Source organism: Vitis riparia, chromosome 15, assembly GCF_004353265.1.
Source record: "Vitis riparia cultivar Riparia Gloire de Montpellier isolate 1030 chromosome 15, EGFV_Vit.rip_1.0, whole genome shotgun sequence".
NCBI lineage: Eukaryota > Viridiplantae > Streptophyta > Magnoliopsida > Vitales > Vitaceae > Vitis > Vitis riparia.
The window spans coordinates 19,831,066-19,848,488 of NC_048445.1; the positions used below are offsets into that span (position 1 = coordinate 19,831,066).

The following is a 17,423-nucleotide window of genomic DNA, read 5'->3' on the forward strand; positions in this document are numbered from 1 at the left end:
TATGAACAGAAGGACAATGAGTAAAAGGTGTACATATTAAAAAAGGCTTTGTATGGACTTAAACAAGCTCCGCGAGCTTGGTATAGTCGTATAGAGTCTTATTTTATGAAGGAATGATTTAAGAAATGCCACTATGAACATACTTTGTTCATCAAGACTAGAAAAAGAGGTAAGATCTTGATTGTGTGTCTTCATGTGAATGATCTTATATTTACTGGGAATGATGAAATTATGTTCGTTGAGTTTAAGAAATCCATGATGCTTGAGTTTGATATGATTGATCTTGGAAAAATGTGATACTTTCTTGGCATTAAGGTGATGCAAATATCAAATGACATCTTTATTAGTCAGAAGAAATACACACAGGAGGTATTGGAAAGGTTGAACATGGACAAGTGCAATCTAGTTCACAACCTTATGGTTTCTGGATTCAAGCTTACGAAAAATGGAGATGGAGTGAGGATTGATAGTACTTTCTATAAGAAGATTGTGGGAAGTATTATGTATTTGACTGCCACTCGACTGGATGTTATGTTTGTGGTGAGTCTCATTAGCAGATTCATGGACTGCCCTATCGAACTTCATTTGCAATCAACAAAGAGGATATTAAGGTACTTGAAAGGTACCATTGATTTTGGTGTGTTCTACAAGAAGGGAGGAAATGAGGAATTGATTGCCTACACATATAGTGACTATGTTGGGGATTTAGATGATAGGAAAAACACTTTAGGTTATGTGTTTATGTTGAGCTCAGGAGCAATGTCTTGGTCCTCAAAGAGACAACCTATGGTCTCCTTGTCCACTACTGAAGCTGAGTTTATTGTTGCAACTTCATGTGCTTGTCAAGCAATATGGTTAAGAAGGATATTGGAAGGTCTCAGCCATGCTCAACATGATTCTACAACAGTTTATTGTGATAACAGTTCAGTAATCAAGCTTTCTAATAATCTAGTGATGCATGGTCGCTGCAAACACATTGATGTTCGTTTTCATTTCCTTCGTGAGCTTACAAAAGATGGAATTGTAGAGATGGTTCATTGTCATACGCATGAGCAAGTTGCTGATATAATGACTAGACCTCTAAAGCTTGATGCATTCTTGAAAATACGTGATTTGTTGGGTGTTTGTTTGGATCCTGGAGTAAACTGATTGCTAAAGCATTCAGTTTAAGGGAGGATGTTAAAGTATTTGTTTTAGGTAGTTTGTTATTGATTTGTTAGTATTCCCTATTGATAAGGGATGTGCTATTTAGTTTGATCTATTCTTTAGTCATAGACCACGTTTCTAGGACTTTTAAATATTGATTACTTTCAGTTCTATTTGAGTTATCTTTGTAAGGCTATTTATAAGCCAGTAAGTTATTTATTCAATAATAAGATTTCTTTACAGTTTTGAGGTGCGCATGGGTCCGAAATATGACAACTTTCGACTAGCATGTTGGTCGTATAGGGTAACAATCCATTGTTTGAGGAGTTTCTGGCCCATTGTTTAGGGTTTACTATTATATATTGTGTTCTAGTCAATCTCCTCAATTATTTATCTTTAATATAGTGAACATTTCTTCTTGGGGCAATTATGATTTAGGGTTAGTTAAGATAGATAATGGGGCAATTATGATTTAGGGTTAGTTAAGGTAGATAATGGATCTAATGTCCACATATTTAGCATAATTGGTACCAAGGACATGAAATATAAAAGATAAAAGATAAAATACCCTTGAAGGAAATTAAGAAAAGTGAGTATGGTTGTGGTCAAGAACGAAAATTTTCATATATATATATTGACAACATATTGCTGATACATCCTATATTGGGGATCACGGAAACGAAACAGGACCAAGCAAAATTTAAGAAAAAATCACCATTGGTTGCAATTAATCGTTGATATTGGCGATGACTTTTAGAGAAAAATCGTCGGGGAAACTTTTAAAGGAAATAAAATTATAAAATTATCTTAAATAGATTCTTAAATTATGGAAGGTCAAATCCAAAAAGACAGATTTCAAATGAAACAAGAATCTCATTTTCACCATCCTGCAAGTCTTCCCTATTCTTTCCTTTCCTGCTTAGTATAGTAATTTTGAGCCATTTGTAATTCATTATTCTTTCCTATATTTGTTTCCATTACAATAATTCTCGAACCCAACTCTCACTTTCATCCATTTCTTTTTCCTTTAAAGGACCGTCTTACCATGCTGATTAATATGAGAAGAAATGGAACCCTGTTGTTCTTTTTTCATTTTTATTAATTGAGCTAAAATTATGTGATTAAATTTTTAGTAAGTTAAATTAAGGGTTGGTTTGGGATCTTTTCTTATTTTTTTATTTGACTCCAAACATGAAGTTGAAGTTCATAATTTTTAAAAAGTAATATTAGTAATTTTTTTTTTAAATATAAAAAAATTTCATGTATAAGATAAAATAAAACTTTTATAAGAAATAGCATTTTTAAAATTTTTATATTAATCTTTTTAAAAATTTATAAGCTTGAATAAAGTTACCTAAATTAGTAAAAAAACTAATTAAATTTATAAGAATTTTTTATAATTGCATCCAAACATAACTTAAATGAGTGTACATCTACAAAATTCACATTTCTAATTGACACGATACAATTAAATTTAATATTGCAAATCATATCATACATATATCAAATTCTTTAATAAAATAACTTTAAAATGTTTACTATACTTCTAATTACATTTATATGAGGTTTTTCTTATATTTTTATGAGATTCGATCAATTTTAGTCTGGTTGAAATTTTTTTCCAAAATATCCATTGAAATATCTCTAATATATTTGATATATCCGTAAAATCGAAGTATCAATATATTTGTAATTATCAATATTTTTATCCTTACATGTGAGCTCATCCTTCTAATTCTTTGACTTTTATATATTCTTTCATTTTTATTTACTCTCACTTTTTTATTTTACCCTTTTGATCTCCAAGTGTTACATTTATTTCACATTTTTAATTTATTTTCTAAAAATATTTTAATATTCTTCCATTTTTTTAATTAAAATTTTGAAAAAAGAAAGTACAATAGACATATTAATGGACTTTTAGTTATATCTTTTAAATTTAAAATTTTTCTAATTTAATTTAATTTTTATATTTTATAATTGAATAAATTAAAATTTTATATAAAAAATATTTTCTATAATTTAAATTTAAATTTATTTTTAGTTTTATTTTCCAAATTTATTTTATTATTAATAATATAACATTTTAGTAAGGTTGTTGAAAGTAATTAATAAAACTTTCATTAAAATTTAATATTAATAATAACATTTTTTAAGTATATTTTTCATATATTTGAAAGAGAGCAATAATTGGTTTTTTTTTTTATTTAGTTTTTTGTATATATTTTAGAATTTTCATACGATATGTATTGTTATTATATGAAATAAAAAAATCATGTTGAAATCATTTAAAAAGTAATTTTAATATTTTCATTTTAAATTGTATTTTGAAAAATAATTTAAAATTATATATTGAAATAAACTATTTAAATCAAGATTTTACTTTGCACATGAGTTTGATTTATTTATTTTTATCATTTTAAAAAATAAATCATTAGAGAATTAAAACCCTAAAGACAAAAAAACAAGTAGGATGCATTGTAGATGATACAACATAGTCACATAGTATAAAGTCATTTTATACAATTTCTATGCCTTTTGGGTATTTTTGGCATTATGAGAAAATTATATCCTTTAACTCAATTATAAGTATTTGTTAACCTTTGAGGTGAATTTTACACCTTTTATGGACATTAAACCCATTAACAGTTTTGTCTACTCCTAAAACATAATTGTCTCTTTTTAAATTAACTTTCTATCCGTTAACACATTTGATGTTCCAAATATATATATATATATATATATATATATATATATACACCTTTTTTGGACGTTAAACCCATTGTCAGTTTTATCTACTCCTAAAACATAATTATCTTTTTTTTAAATTAACTTTCTATCCTTTTAGCACATTTGATGTTCCAAGATGGTATATATATATATATATATATTACTGGTTCCTGTTTTAATTTTTCAGGAATTATTTTGTTATTTGTAAATTTGTTAAGATTTTTCTACCTTATTGTAGACCCTTTTTTGTAGGCTAAAGACTATTCGTTTTTTTTGCTTTCACTAGTAGCATTTCATGGGATATTTTTGAAGGAGCTGGCAGCATGTTTTTGGAGAAGTGGGTGATGACTTCGATGAGCGGGCTGCATGAGACATATGGCCACCTTGCCATGGTGGTGGTTGAGAGTGACGTTTTCACTAAACCAAGAGCAGTCAAGCTGGTGGCAACTTATGGGAGAAGGAAGAAACAGAGGATGGGGAGGTGATATATTCGGGATGGACAGAGAAGGATGGTGGGTAGAAAAACTGAGGAGCAGAAAAAAAAAAATACTGAAGGAAAAGAAGCTAGACACAACTTCACTTAAGGAGCTCAGGTATGGCCACTACAGGTTGCCTTACTTTGGGTTTTCTTTGTTTTCCTTTCTTGCTATTGCTATTCTGAGTATCATCCACTATTGGCTTGGGTATGGATGAGCATTTGGTTTTATTTATTTATCTTCAGATTGTTTGGTTTGGGCCATAATGTGTTCATGTTTCATTTTTAATTGGTTTTGTTGAAATTAACTCGATTCTGTTTTACTTCTTTATGAAATGCTCGCAACTGTGTTTTGATCCTTATTTAGAATATGTTTTGGCTCACTCACCAACCCAAGCCCATTGACAAACAATGAAATGTGGCTTGTTTGATTACTCACCCATTATCTGCCTTTCCTCCATTCTCCTTGGGTTTCATTCTCTATGTTTCTGCATCCGTGTTTTCTTCCCCTTCCCTTCTTGGGTGCCCTGGCTATGGAGGTCATGATAACAAAAATATTTTCGAGAGAGATGGAAACTTTGTGAAGATTGGGTAAAATGGGGCTGCTTATGGTTAGACAGATGCAGAGGTGGTCTTCGTTTATGGGGGTTCCCAGTTTGTGGCATTTTGGGTTGGATGTTTAAGGGTTCACACTATGGAGATGCTTCTCTGGCATTTGCGTTGCTCTCCATAATTGATAAATGCATCTGCAATCTTCGAGCTTTGTACCATGGTTAGAGCATGTAGGGAACTCGACAAAAACTCATCCAAGCTATCACATGGCACCGTAGCTCATCACGGTCTTCATCCTGAAGCCATTCATTAACACTGGGAAGGTTGAATGCTTAGGAAAAGAAACTCTATGATGAGATTAAGGCTGGAGGCAGTAATCGAAAAAATTACGAGAGGAAATGTTCACAACTGAGAAACAAGGATGTGAGAGGAGATGATGAACTTTATGTGGACAAAACCAGAGCTACAGTGAAGGATTTGTATGCCAGAATCTTGGTCGCAATAAAGAGTGCTGAGTCAATCTTGAAAAGAATTCAAAAACAGAAGGATGAAGAACTTTAGCCCCAGATAATGGAGCTGTTAAAAGGCCTAATGCAAACCTAGAAGATAATGCTGGAATCCCATCAAACCCAGAACCAGATTCTGTTTGAAGTGAAGTTTTTGACCTTTGCACCCCAGGCCCCACTCATGGCCACTTTTGGCATGGATCCTAAATACCACATTCCTTTTTTTTTTTAATTAATTTTTCATTTTTCTTTTATATATAAAAGTTTAATTTTCCAAATTTCCAATTCTTAAAATTAGTTTTCAAAACTCCAACTCTCAATTCATTTTCAAAATTCCAATTTCTTTAAAATTTAATTCCCAAATTTCCAATTCTTAAAATTAATTTTCAAAACTCAACTCTCAATTAATTTTCAAAATTCCAATTTCTTTTAAATTTAATTTCCAATTTTCCAATTCTTAAAATTAATTTCCAAAACTCCAATTTTCAAATAATTTTCGAAATTCCAATTTCTTTCAAATTTAATTTCCAAAATTCCAATTCTTAAATTTAATTTTCAAAACTCCAACTCTCAAATAATTTTCAAAATTTCAATTTCTTTCAAAAATTAATTTTCAAAACACCAATTTTTAAATTTAATTTTCAAAATTCCAATTTCTTTCAAATTGAATTTCAAAAACTCCAATTCTTAAATTTAATTTTCAAAACTCCAATTCTCAAATAATTTTCAAAATTCCAATTTCTTTCAAATTTAATTTCCAAAATTTCAATTCTTAAATTTAATTTTCAAATAATTTTCGAGACTTCAATTTTCAAATAAATTTTAAAACTCTAGTTTTCTTTCAAATAATTTTAATTTCACTCCAGTTTTCAAATATTTTTTTTAATTCTATCACTTTTCATCCTTCATTAGGGTTTTAAGTCACTAAAAATCCCGTGTTTAAATAAAGTTGCTACATTTCCCTTCAGGTAAGCACTTTCACAATTTTTCTTTGATTTTCAAATATTTTTTTAGTTTCTCTTGATTTTAAATAAGCATGAATATGATTTTCATAATTCCAAAACAATGGAATTTGTGGGATTAATTCAAGCAAAATCAATTGAGCTTTGGTGGGGCCCCTACATATGGGTTTCTTTTCTGATTGTCAACTGCTATGCTTAAATGTATATTGCTTGATCTTTATCTTGTTCTTTGATATGCATGTGATAATTTTATACATGAGTTAATATTGTTTCATGATAGCGCTTTATTACTTGCTTTCAAGGTACGCTCTCACTCTCACTTTGTTTATTCATTCCTTATCATGACTTGCTTTTGATCTATGATCATTTTGGTATTCATTGATCTCATAGTTAATTGTCATGCTTGCTTCACCTTATTTAGTAGAGACCCATTTTTAAGGGCTTAGAGGGGTGTTACTGTCTTTACCATACCTTTCCAATAAATAACCTGACCTCGAACCTAGGTTTGGTTTTTCATAGGTCGTCTTTTCCAAATAAAGAGTCACACTTAGGGTTTTCTTTCTTATTTTGTTTTTCCTTTAAAAATAAAACAAAAATAAGTGGCGACCCAAAGTCATTTTCTAAAAAATAAATATTTTTAAAATAAAAAATGAGTTTCGCCATCGAGTGGGAATGCATCATGCGAAAATGCGTGATCCACACCTATTTTCATGTTTTTCTACTTCTCCCATTTCAGTGTGCTGATTCTGGAGTTATATTCAATTTGTTGAGCTTGATTCCACAACCAAACATGTCCCAACAATTGGGAGTAATTTGATTTCTTACTATCAAGTTTTAGTTTGATAGTTGAAATGCATTTACGAGCATTTTTAGCAAGAGTTGAAACAAAAATTCCAAACAACTATATGATGAAGTTCTTTTTTCAAAAGTACCATTTTATGTTTATTTTGTGATATTAGTGTTTGAATTTTATTTTCTGCAATGTGTTTGTTTATTTGATTTCTTATTCTATGCCTTCTGTTAGGCATTGTTAAGAGGTGGGGTTATATTAGAAAATACTGGCATGCTTTCTTTTGCAACAAATCTCATTAATCTTGGAAACATCTCTTAGAACTTTGTTTGGGGAGATCCACCCTAAGTATTTGTTTGAAAAATCTAGCTCATAAGTCTTTTTCTATTTTTTTCCTTTTTTTTTATTTTGGTCTTATTCTTGAATTGAAGGAGAATTTGGCCTTGGTTCCTTGAAGGAGAATCTCAACAAGTTCAGGATGTAAAAAAAGTTAGAGTCTTCTAGAATTTTTTATTTTTTTATTTTTTATTTTTTAATTCATAAATCAAGCAATAACAAATCAAGAACCATATTGAAACTTGAGTAGGATGGTTTAATTGGCTAAGCAGTCAACCGTTCATTTTCTTTAGTAGTTCTCACAACCCAATTAAAAGTTAAAACATTTAAACTAAGGAAATTCAAATTGTGCATTAATGGTTCTATTCAATTATGTTGATTCATGTTTAGGCCTTGGGGAAAATTTGGAAATCAAAATGAGTGGAATTTGAAGTTCTGCCTTTGAGAATTCTTCTCTATATCTCTTTAATAGATGTAGCACTCTTAGTTGCAACAAATTTGCTTGACTTTGAAATTTTGAGTTAGTGAGTTTTATTTTCATCGTCTTTCGTATTTAATCTCTCTACTACGTACTTTAGCTTTATTTTATTCCTTGTCCCTCATGTAAAATTGTTTAATTTCTAAGATATTTATGAAGTTAAATGTTTGTAGTATCCAATATAATTCTAATAACGCTGAGAATTTTTGTTTGCTATCAGAAAATTGCAAAAGGAAGGATTCAAATTAAGTGTAAGTATAAAATTTCCTTTGTATTTTACCTATTTCTCATTTGCTTTTCATACTATGACAATATTTTCAAATGGATATCTTGCAAGGCAACTCTATGGTCTATGATCAATATTTTCAATTTTAAAGAGAGTTAGGAAGATAGTGATTGATCACTGACAATCCTTAATTAATTGGAGCTATATGAAATGTAGACTTTCACTTAATTGGAGTCTTTGAAAATAAGAAAACAAATAATGAAATACATTGGGTAGTATCTTTAAAATTGTATCATGAGACATAACTATTAGGGAAGGTTGCTTAATTTAGAACCTTATGAAGAGTTTTATAATTTGATGATGGAAGAGTTGTGTTTTATTTATTTTTAAAGAAAAAAGAAAAACTAAACAAGAATGTATTATAAATTATGCAAAGAAAGGAATAATAAATATCTTAAAATTAAGAAAAATAAATATTATTTCTTAATTGTCTTGAGATATGGTGATAACATCTTTGACAAAGACTTGATAAAAATGTCAAATTATTATTATTATTTTGGTTGAGAATTGTAGCACGTATGAAAAGTCAAGCCCCTTCCTTTCAAATTAAAATTTCTACATTTCTAATTATTTCAATCATAATTGTATTATCCAATAAAAACTTATTTATATTTTAAGAATGTTTTCTTTTTCCTTTGTGATAGCAAGTGATTCCTATGACCTTGAAAAGGTACTAAAAGAAAGGTAAGGTGGTTTGGTAAGCATATTAGGTGGGAAATTTTTTTTTTCGTACTTTTATCTTAAGCCATGAGCAAATTGATAAGCTTTGTTTTGATCTAAAACCGGCTTTTGATTGTGGCAAGATTGTCACATATATTTTTGAAGTCTTTTAAATAGATCAAGGCCTTTTTTTAACAAGGAGAAATTGCATTTTAAGATAAGCTCATACCTCATATACTATGTTAATACCTAAGATCATATTAAAATGTTTATTTTTGAAGTCTCTTAAATATTCTTTAAGGATCATGATATATATATATATATATATATATATATATATATATATATATATATATATATATATATATATATATATATTAAACTATAACATGGAGCAATTGTTCTTTAAGAGAAATTCATACCTCATAAATTATATTTATGTTTGGTTTGTTGTGTGGAAGTGAAATTACACATCCAAGACATTGAAAAGTTAATTTATTAAAAAGGATCTAGAATCAACCCTATTTTAATTTTCTCCAAAGGATTCATATAAAGGTATTTTCCATCATTATTTTAAGTATGGAATCAAGATGGGTTCTATTACTAATCCAAAACCTAATGAAAATTTTGAGTTGTTAAAAGATCTAAGAACCATAATTTTTCTCCTTAAAGGATCCATATAGTTGGTACTTTAATTTGTTAGTTTACATATAGAATTGAAATTAGTTTTAATACTAATCCAAGACATTGAACGTACACAATATTCAAAATAACTTTCTTTCTTTTTTAAAAAAAAAAATATGGAAAATATATAAAAAATATTGTCAATTTTTTTAAAAAATTTAAATGTTAATTTTTTTTTATATTCAAATACTAAAATTTAATGACTTCAATAGAAAAGCTCACGTGCCTTGCACATGGACACTTACTAGTATTTTTAAAATGCTAACATTGTACTTTTTGAAACTTTATTTTCTAACAAAATGAAATTGTATTTTGAAACCCTAGTTTCTAATAATTTTTTAAAATGAAAAATAAAAAATAAAGAATGTGAGAGAAAAAAAAAATATTTTGAACAAAAAGTCTTTAAAAATGACCAGAAGTTTGGGTGAAAGGTCATTTTAAACAAAAGCTCCTACTTGGGTAAGGTAATCTCATTGACTTGTATTCATGTGACCAAGGTTTAAAATCTTGGTAAATACGGATATATATTAGTAATTGGATTTTACAAATATATTGAAAATATCGGTGCATATTTTGACAAAAATATTGGTAAGAAAAAAATTATTCGAAATTCATAAAAATATTTGAAAAAACTCCAAAAATTGATAAGATAAATAAATTTAAAGTTATTTTTTAAATATAATTGACATAGGTAAGGTTACAGAGAAAAATATCGGTAAGTAAGGATATGTTGATATTAATAATTTATTATTTATCTAATGAAATTAATTTTAATTTATAAAATATTACAATTTCATTATTTTTTTATTTTTAATGTTTTATATTAATGAATAAATTTATCTAATGAATAAATTTATATTTTTAATATTTTAAAATAAAAACATTTAAAATTAAATAAAATTAAAAGGATAAATATAAAAAAATTTAAAACTAAAGTGATAGTAATTTTTCAAAATAGGATTAATGACATAAATGATGATACATTTAATATTAAAACTATAATTTATTAAATTCAAATGCATTTAATAATGTAAAATAAATGATGATACATATATGACTTTTTAATATTTAATTATCAGATAAATGATAGTAAAAAAATATTTGTTAAGAAAAATATAATGATGGTTTTTATACATTTATTAATTAATTAAATAAAATTTAAAATAAAATAATTAAAATTTATTTTTTTTTTTTAATAATGAACTTTAAATTTTTTTTTATTTTTATCAATAGATATAAACAAATGGAAACTTGGTCTAATGACAACCATACTTGAACCCAAGCCTTTTATCCTGGGTTCGAATTCCCTCGGGATGCATGGCAACCAGCAACGTAAACAAATTTGAAATTTCGCAGAGTGGGCGAGAGGGTCGCGTACCGATTTTCCAATGAAAAATCATCGAACTGATTATCAATGCCGATTTCGTATCGACCATCGTCGATAAGCAATTTTTTAATCACTGCATGTGACAAGGTGGGCAACAACTACTAAAATTTGAAAGTGCGTATGCAATTGTCAAGATTGTCAATGATTCTTGTAATCAATCTCCTTGGTAATTCTTTCCTAATTTAGAGATACTATAGGTGTACAATAGGTGTGAATAGATCAATTAGGCACTTATTGTAGGGATTAATTTTAGGTTTCTTGATTGTAATTCCTCTCTATATAATATTGTACATATTCATCATAAAATAAGAATGAAAAATATTCTTTCTTATGTTTTTTAGATGGCACCAAAGCAAGGTGTGAAACCTCTACAATTTTTTTCTTTGAATCAAAATGAAAGAAAAAAATATTGAATCATTTGGCACAAAATCAATTCATGTTGTTGTTCCATATTACTATGTTTTTAATGCAAGAATCATTCTTATTGAATCAAACCATGAAGTTTAGTTCAAGTTGATGGAAATGTATATTGTTGAAAAATCATACATTCAAGGTAAGACAAAGTCACCAACAAAGTCAAGAGGTGGGCTATTCATATCCATGACTTTAGAAATTATGGAGCGTAATTTATGCGGACCCACCACGCATGACATCTAGAGTGCTCTATCCCTGGTCTTTTATGATGGAAATGATGAATTACAAGTTTTCTCCTTGAACCAAAAGACCTTCACCGCTAAACAAAGTGGAAAATCTCTCTCTGAATTTTATAAAGAGCTTGTTGAAAATTTTCAAGAATTTAACCATTGTGATAAAGTGGTCATAAAGGATGTTGATAACATTGTAGTATTCAAAAAATCCATTGACCGACTAAAGGAACACATATTTCTAGCCGGATTGGATGGTGATTTTGAACAAATCTATAAAAAGATTTTGCATGAAGAACTTGTTCCAAATTAGGAAGAATGTTATTTTTTTGTTCGTCATGAGGTAGTACATCACAACACTCTAAAAGGCAAGTTTGAAAACCCTAAAGTTTTTGCTATGATGGCTATAAATCAGTCTATCCAAAATTGGTCTTCCCAAAACTAGTAGGATTAAATGAGGCTCAACCATTAAAACCACAAAAGAAGCCAACAAGTCTACCTACAAATGCACTCATTGCAACTAAATTGCTCATACCAAAAGTCTATGTTTTAAGCTTGTGGTGTTCGGAATTTAGCTATGCCAACTTAAAGTAAACACCTAGGAGGGGGTGGAGTGGTGAATTGGGTGTTGGTTTTTTTTTTCAAATTTAAATAATTTAACTTAGATGTATGTCATATATAAATAAAAAATAATATAACTTATAACAATAAATGAAATAATTTCATAAAGTAAATAGAGAAAGGATAGAAATAATACAAACACAAGATTTTTATAGTGGTTTAGCACAACTTGACTTACATCCACTCTCCTCAAACTCCAACCAAGATGAGGGTTCCACTAATCCAAGACTTTTAAAGTTAAAGCCTTTAAACTCTTTATACTTGGATTCCCGGTTCCAATGGACTTTTCACAAGTTTAATGCACTCAATATATTCCTAGGTTCAAGAGATGATTAAATGATAGTTTGGAGCTCTTCGTTTTTATAAATGAAGTATAGAGCTTTTATATAAGAATTAAAAGGTCAAATTAGCTGTTAGGAATAAGCTCTCCAAAATTGGACGTCCTCTTAGTCGTTTGTTGTTATGATAGGGCCCTTAAAAGCATGACATCATGGAATAAATTTGGAATTCATTATTCATTTAATGATATTCTAGTTTCATTTTATCTATCCTTATTCCTTGCATTATACTTTATGAACATTCTCACCTAGCATCTTTTACATATATATATATATATATATATATATATATATATATATATATATATATATATATATATATATATATATATATATATATATTACATTACTACTTTTTTTGGGAATACAAGAACAAAGAAAAAGAGATGGAATATTCTCAAAATGGCAACTTGGTGTTATATGAAATGTAGACTTTCACTTAATTGGAGTCTTTGAGAATAAGAAAACAAATAATGAAATACATTGGATAGTATCTTTAAAATTGTATCATGAGACAACTATTAGGGAAGGTTGCTTAATTTAGAACCTTATGAAGAGTTTGATAATTTGATGATGGAAGAGTTGAGTTTTATTTATTTTTAAAGAAAAAAGATAAATTAAATAAGAATGTATTATAAATTATGCAAAGAAAGGAATAATAAATATCTTAAAATTAAGAAAAATAAATATTATTTCTTAATTGTCTTGAGATATGGTGATAACATCTTTGACAAAGACTTGATAAAAATGTCAAAATATTATTATTATTTTGGTTGAGAATTGTAGCACGTACGAAAAGTCAAGCCCTTTCCTTTCAAATTAAAATTTCTACCTTTCTAATTATTTCAATCATAATTGTATTATCCAATGAAAACTTATTTATATTTTAAGAATGTTTTCTTTTTTCCTTTGTGATAGCGAGTGATTCCTATGACCTTTAAAAGGTACCAAAAGAAAGCTAAGGTGGCTTGGTAAGCATATTAGGTGGGAAAAAAAAATTCATACTTTTATCTTAAGCCATGAGCAAATTGATAAGAATGATTTCTTTTTCCTTTGTGATAGTGAGTGATTCCTGTCCCTAAAAAGGTACTAAAAGAAAGGTAACGTATTTTGGTAAGCATATTAAGTGGGAAAAAAAATTTCATACTTTTATCTTAAGCCATGAGCAAATTGATAAGCTTTGTTTTGATCTATCGACTTTTGATTGTGGCAAGATTGTCACATACATTTTTGAAGTCTTTTAAATAGATCAAGGCCTTTTTTTTAACAAGGAGCAATTGCATTTTAAAATAAGTTCATACATCATTTACTATGTTAACACCTAAGATCATATTAAAAATATCTATTTTTGAAGTCTCTTAAATATTCTATAAGGATCATGATATATATATATATATATATATATATTTTCAACTATAACATGGAGAATTTGTTCTTTAACAGAAATTCATGTTCTCATCCAAGATATTGAAAAGTTAATTTGTTTTCCATCATTATTTTAAGTATGGAATCAAGATGGATTCTATTACTAATCCAAAACCTAATGAAAATTTTGAGTTGTTAAAAGATCTAAGAACCATAATTTTTCTCCTAAAAGGATCCATATAGTTGGTACTTTAATTTGTTAGTTTACATATGGAATTGAAATTAGTTTTATTACTAATCCAAGACATTGAACGTACACAATATTCAAAATAACTTTCTTTTTTTAAAAAAAAATTATGGAAAATATATAAAAAATACTGTCAATTTTTTTTAAAAATTTAAATGTTAATTTTTATTTATTTATATTCAAATACTAAAATTTAATGACTTCAATAGAAAAGCTCATGTGCCTTACACATGGACACTTACTAGTATTTTTAAAATGTTGACATCGTACTTTTTGAAACTTTATTTTCTAACAAAATGAAACTGTATTTTGAAACCCTAGTTTCTAATAATTTTTAAAAATAAAAAAATAAAAAATAAAGAATGCAAGAGAAAAAGAATATTTTGAACAAAAAGTTTTAAACAATGACTAGAAGTTTGGGTGAAAGGTCATTTTAAACAAAAGCTCCTACTTGGGTAAGGTAATCTCATTGACATGTGTTCATGTGACCAAAGTTTAAAATATTGATAAATACAGATATATCAGTAATATTGGAAATATTGAAGAAATATCGATGCATATTTTGACAATAATATCGATAAGGTAAAAATTATTCAAAATTCATGAAAATATTTGGATAAACTCCAAAAATTGATAAAATAAATAACTTTAAAGTTATTTTTTAAATGTAATTAACATAGGTATGGTTAAAGAGAAAAATATCAGTAAGTAAGGATATGTCGATATTAATAATTTATTATTTATCTAATGAAATTAATTTTAATTTATAAAATATTACAATTTCATTATTTTTTTATTTTTAATGTTTTATATTAATGAATAAATTTATCTAATGAATAAATTTATATTTTTAATATTTAAAATAAAAACATTCAAAATTAAATAAAATTAAAAGGATAAATATAAAAAATTTAAAAGTGAAGTGATAGTGATTTTTTAAAGTAGGATTAATGACATAAATGATGATACATTTAATATTAAAACTATAATTTATTAAATTCATATTCATTTAATAATGTAAAATAAATGATGATACATATATGACTTTTTAATATTTAATTATCATATAAATGATATTAAAAAATATTTGTAAAGAAAATTATAATGATGGTTTTTATACATTTATTAATTAATTAAATAAAATTTAAAATAAAATAATTAATTTTTCTTTTTTAATAATGAACTTTAACAAATTTTTTATCACTAGATATAAACAAATGGAAACCTGGTCCAGTCACAACCAGGCTTGAACCCAAGCCTTTTATCCAAGGTTTGAATTCCCTTACCAACAAAACAAATTTCGCAGAGAGGGACGAGACGCGTAGTAGCCAACAACATAAACAAATTTGAAATTTCGCGGAGCGGGTGGGAGGGTCGTGTCAATCAATTGTTGACTAATTGAAAAAATTGAGAAACTTCCCAAAAAAAATCTGCAAAAAGCCGATATATCGACAATTTCATTGATTTTCCAACGAAAAATCGTCAGACCGATTATCAATGGCCAATTTTGTATTAGCCATTGTCGATAAGCGATTGTTTAATCACTACATGTGACAAAGTGGGTAACAACTGCTCAAATTTAAAAGTGCGTATGCAATTGTTGCGATTGTCAATGATTCTTGTAATCTCCTTGGTAATTCTTTCCTAATTTAGAGATAATATAGGTGTACAATAGGTGTGAATAGATCAATTAGGCATTGATTGTAGGGATTAATTTTAGGTTTCTTGATTGTAATTCCTCTCTATATAATATTGTACAGATTCATCATAAAATAAGAATGAAAAATATTCTTTCTTATGTTTTTTAGATGGCACCAAAGCAAGGTGTGAAACCTCTACAATGTTTTTCTCTGAATCAAAATGAAAGAAAAAAAATATTGAATCATTTGGGACAAAATCAATTCATGTTGTTGTTCCATATTACTATGTTTTAATGCAAGAATCATTCTTATTGAATCATACCATGAAGTTTGGTCCAGGTTGATGGAAATGCATATTGTTGAAAAGTCATACATTCAAGGTAAGACAAAGTCACCTACAAAGTCAAGAGGTGGCTATTCATATCCATGACTTTAGAAATTATGGAGCGTAATTTATGCGGGCCCACCATGCATGACATCTAGAGTGCTTTATCCCTGGTCTTTTATGATGGAAATGATGAATTACAAGTTTTCTCCTTGAACTAAAAGACTTTCACCGCTAAACAAAGTGGAAAATCTCTCTCTGAATATTATAAAGAGCTTGTTGAAAATTTCCAAGAATTTAACCATTGTGATAAAGTGGTCATAAAGGATGTTGATAACATTGTAGTATTTAAGAAATCCATTGACTGACTAAGGGTACACATATTTCTAGCTGAATTGGATGGTGATTTTGAACAAATCTACAAAAAGATTTTGCGTAAAGAACAAGTTTCAGATTTGGAAGAATGTTATTCTTTTGTTCATCATGAGGCAGTACATCACAACACTTCAAAAGGCAAGTTTGAAAACCTTAAAGCTTTTGCTATGGTCAATTATCCAAAATTGGTCTTCCCAAAACTAGTAGGATTAAATGAGGCTCAACCATTAAAACCATAAAAGAAGCCAACAAGTCTACCTACAAAAGCACTCATTGCAACTAAATTACTCATACCAAAAGTCTATGTTTTAAGCTTGTGGTGTTCGGAATTTAGCTATGCCAACTTAAGGTAAACACCTACGAAGGAGGTGGAGTGGTGAATTGGGTTGTGGTCTCTTTTTGCAAATTTAAATAATTTAACTTAGATCAATGTCAGATATAAATAAACAATAATGTAACATATAACAATAAATGAAATAATTACTTAAAGTAAATAGAGAAGAGATATAAATAATACAAACACAAAATTTTTATAGTGGTTTAGCACAACCTGACTTATATCCAGTCTCCTCAAACTCCAACCAAGATGAGAGTTCCCCTAATCCACGACTTAAAGACTTTAAACTCTTTATAGTTGGATTCCCAGTTCCAATGGACTTTCCACAAGCTTAATGCACTCAGAATATTTTCCTAGGTTCAAGAAATGATTAAATGATAGGTTGGAGCTCTTCTTTTTTTATAAATGAAGTATAGAGCTTTTATATAAGAATTAAAAGGTCAAACTAGCTGTTAAGAATAAGCTCTCCAAAATTGGACATCCACTTAGTCATTTGTTGTTAGGATAGGGGCCCTTAAAAGCATGACATCATGGAATAA

At 27.9% G+C, this 17,423-nt stretch overlaps 1 protein-coding gene across 1 annotated transcript; it reads left to right on the forward strand.

Moving 5' to 3' along the window:
• Window positions 1-387: 387 nt before the first annotated feature.
• LOC117932056 (secreted RxLR effector protein 161-like) lies at window positions 388-1,149 on the forward strand. The gene has a single exon (XM_034853097.1). It carries the CDS (start codon window positions 388-390, stop codon window positions 1,147-1,149), a length of 762 nt encoding a protein of 253 aa, XP_034708988.1.
• The last annotated feature ends 16,274 nt before the right edge of the window (window positions 1,150-17,423 follow it).

Excerpts from the sequence above, each read along its gene's own strand:
- LOC117932056 (XM_034853097.1), top strand. The coding sequence starts at position 388 with ATGGACAAGTGCAATCTAGTTCACAACCTTATGGTTTCTGGATTCAAG.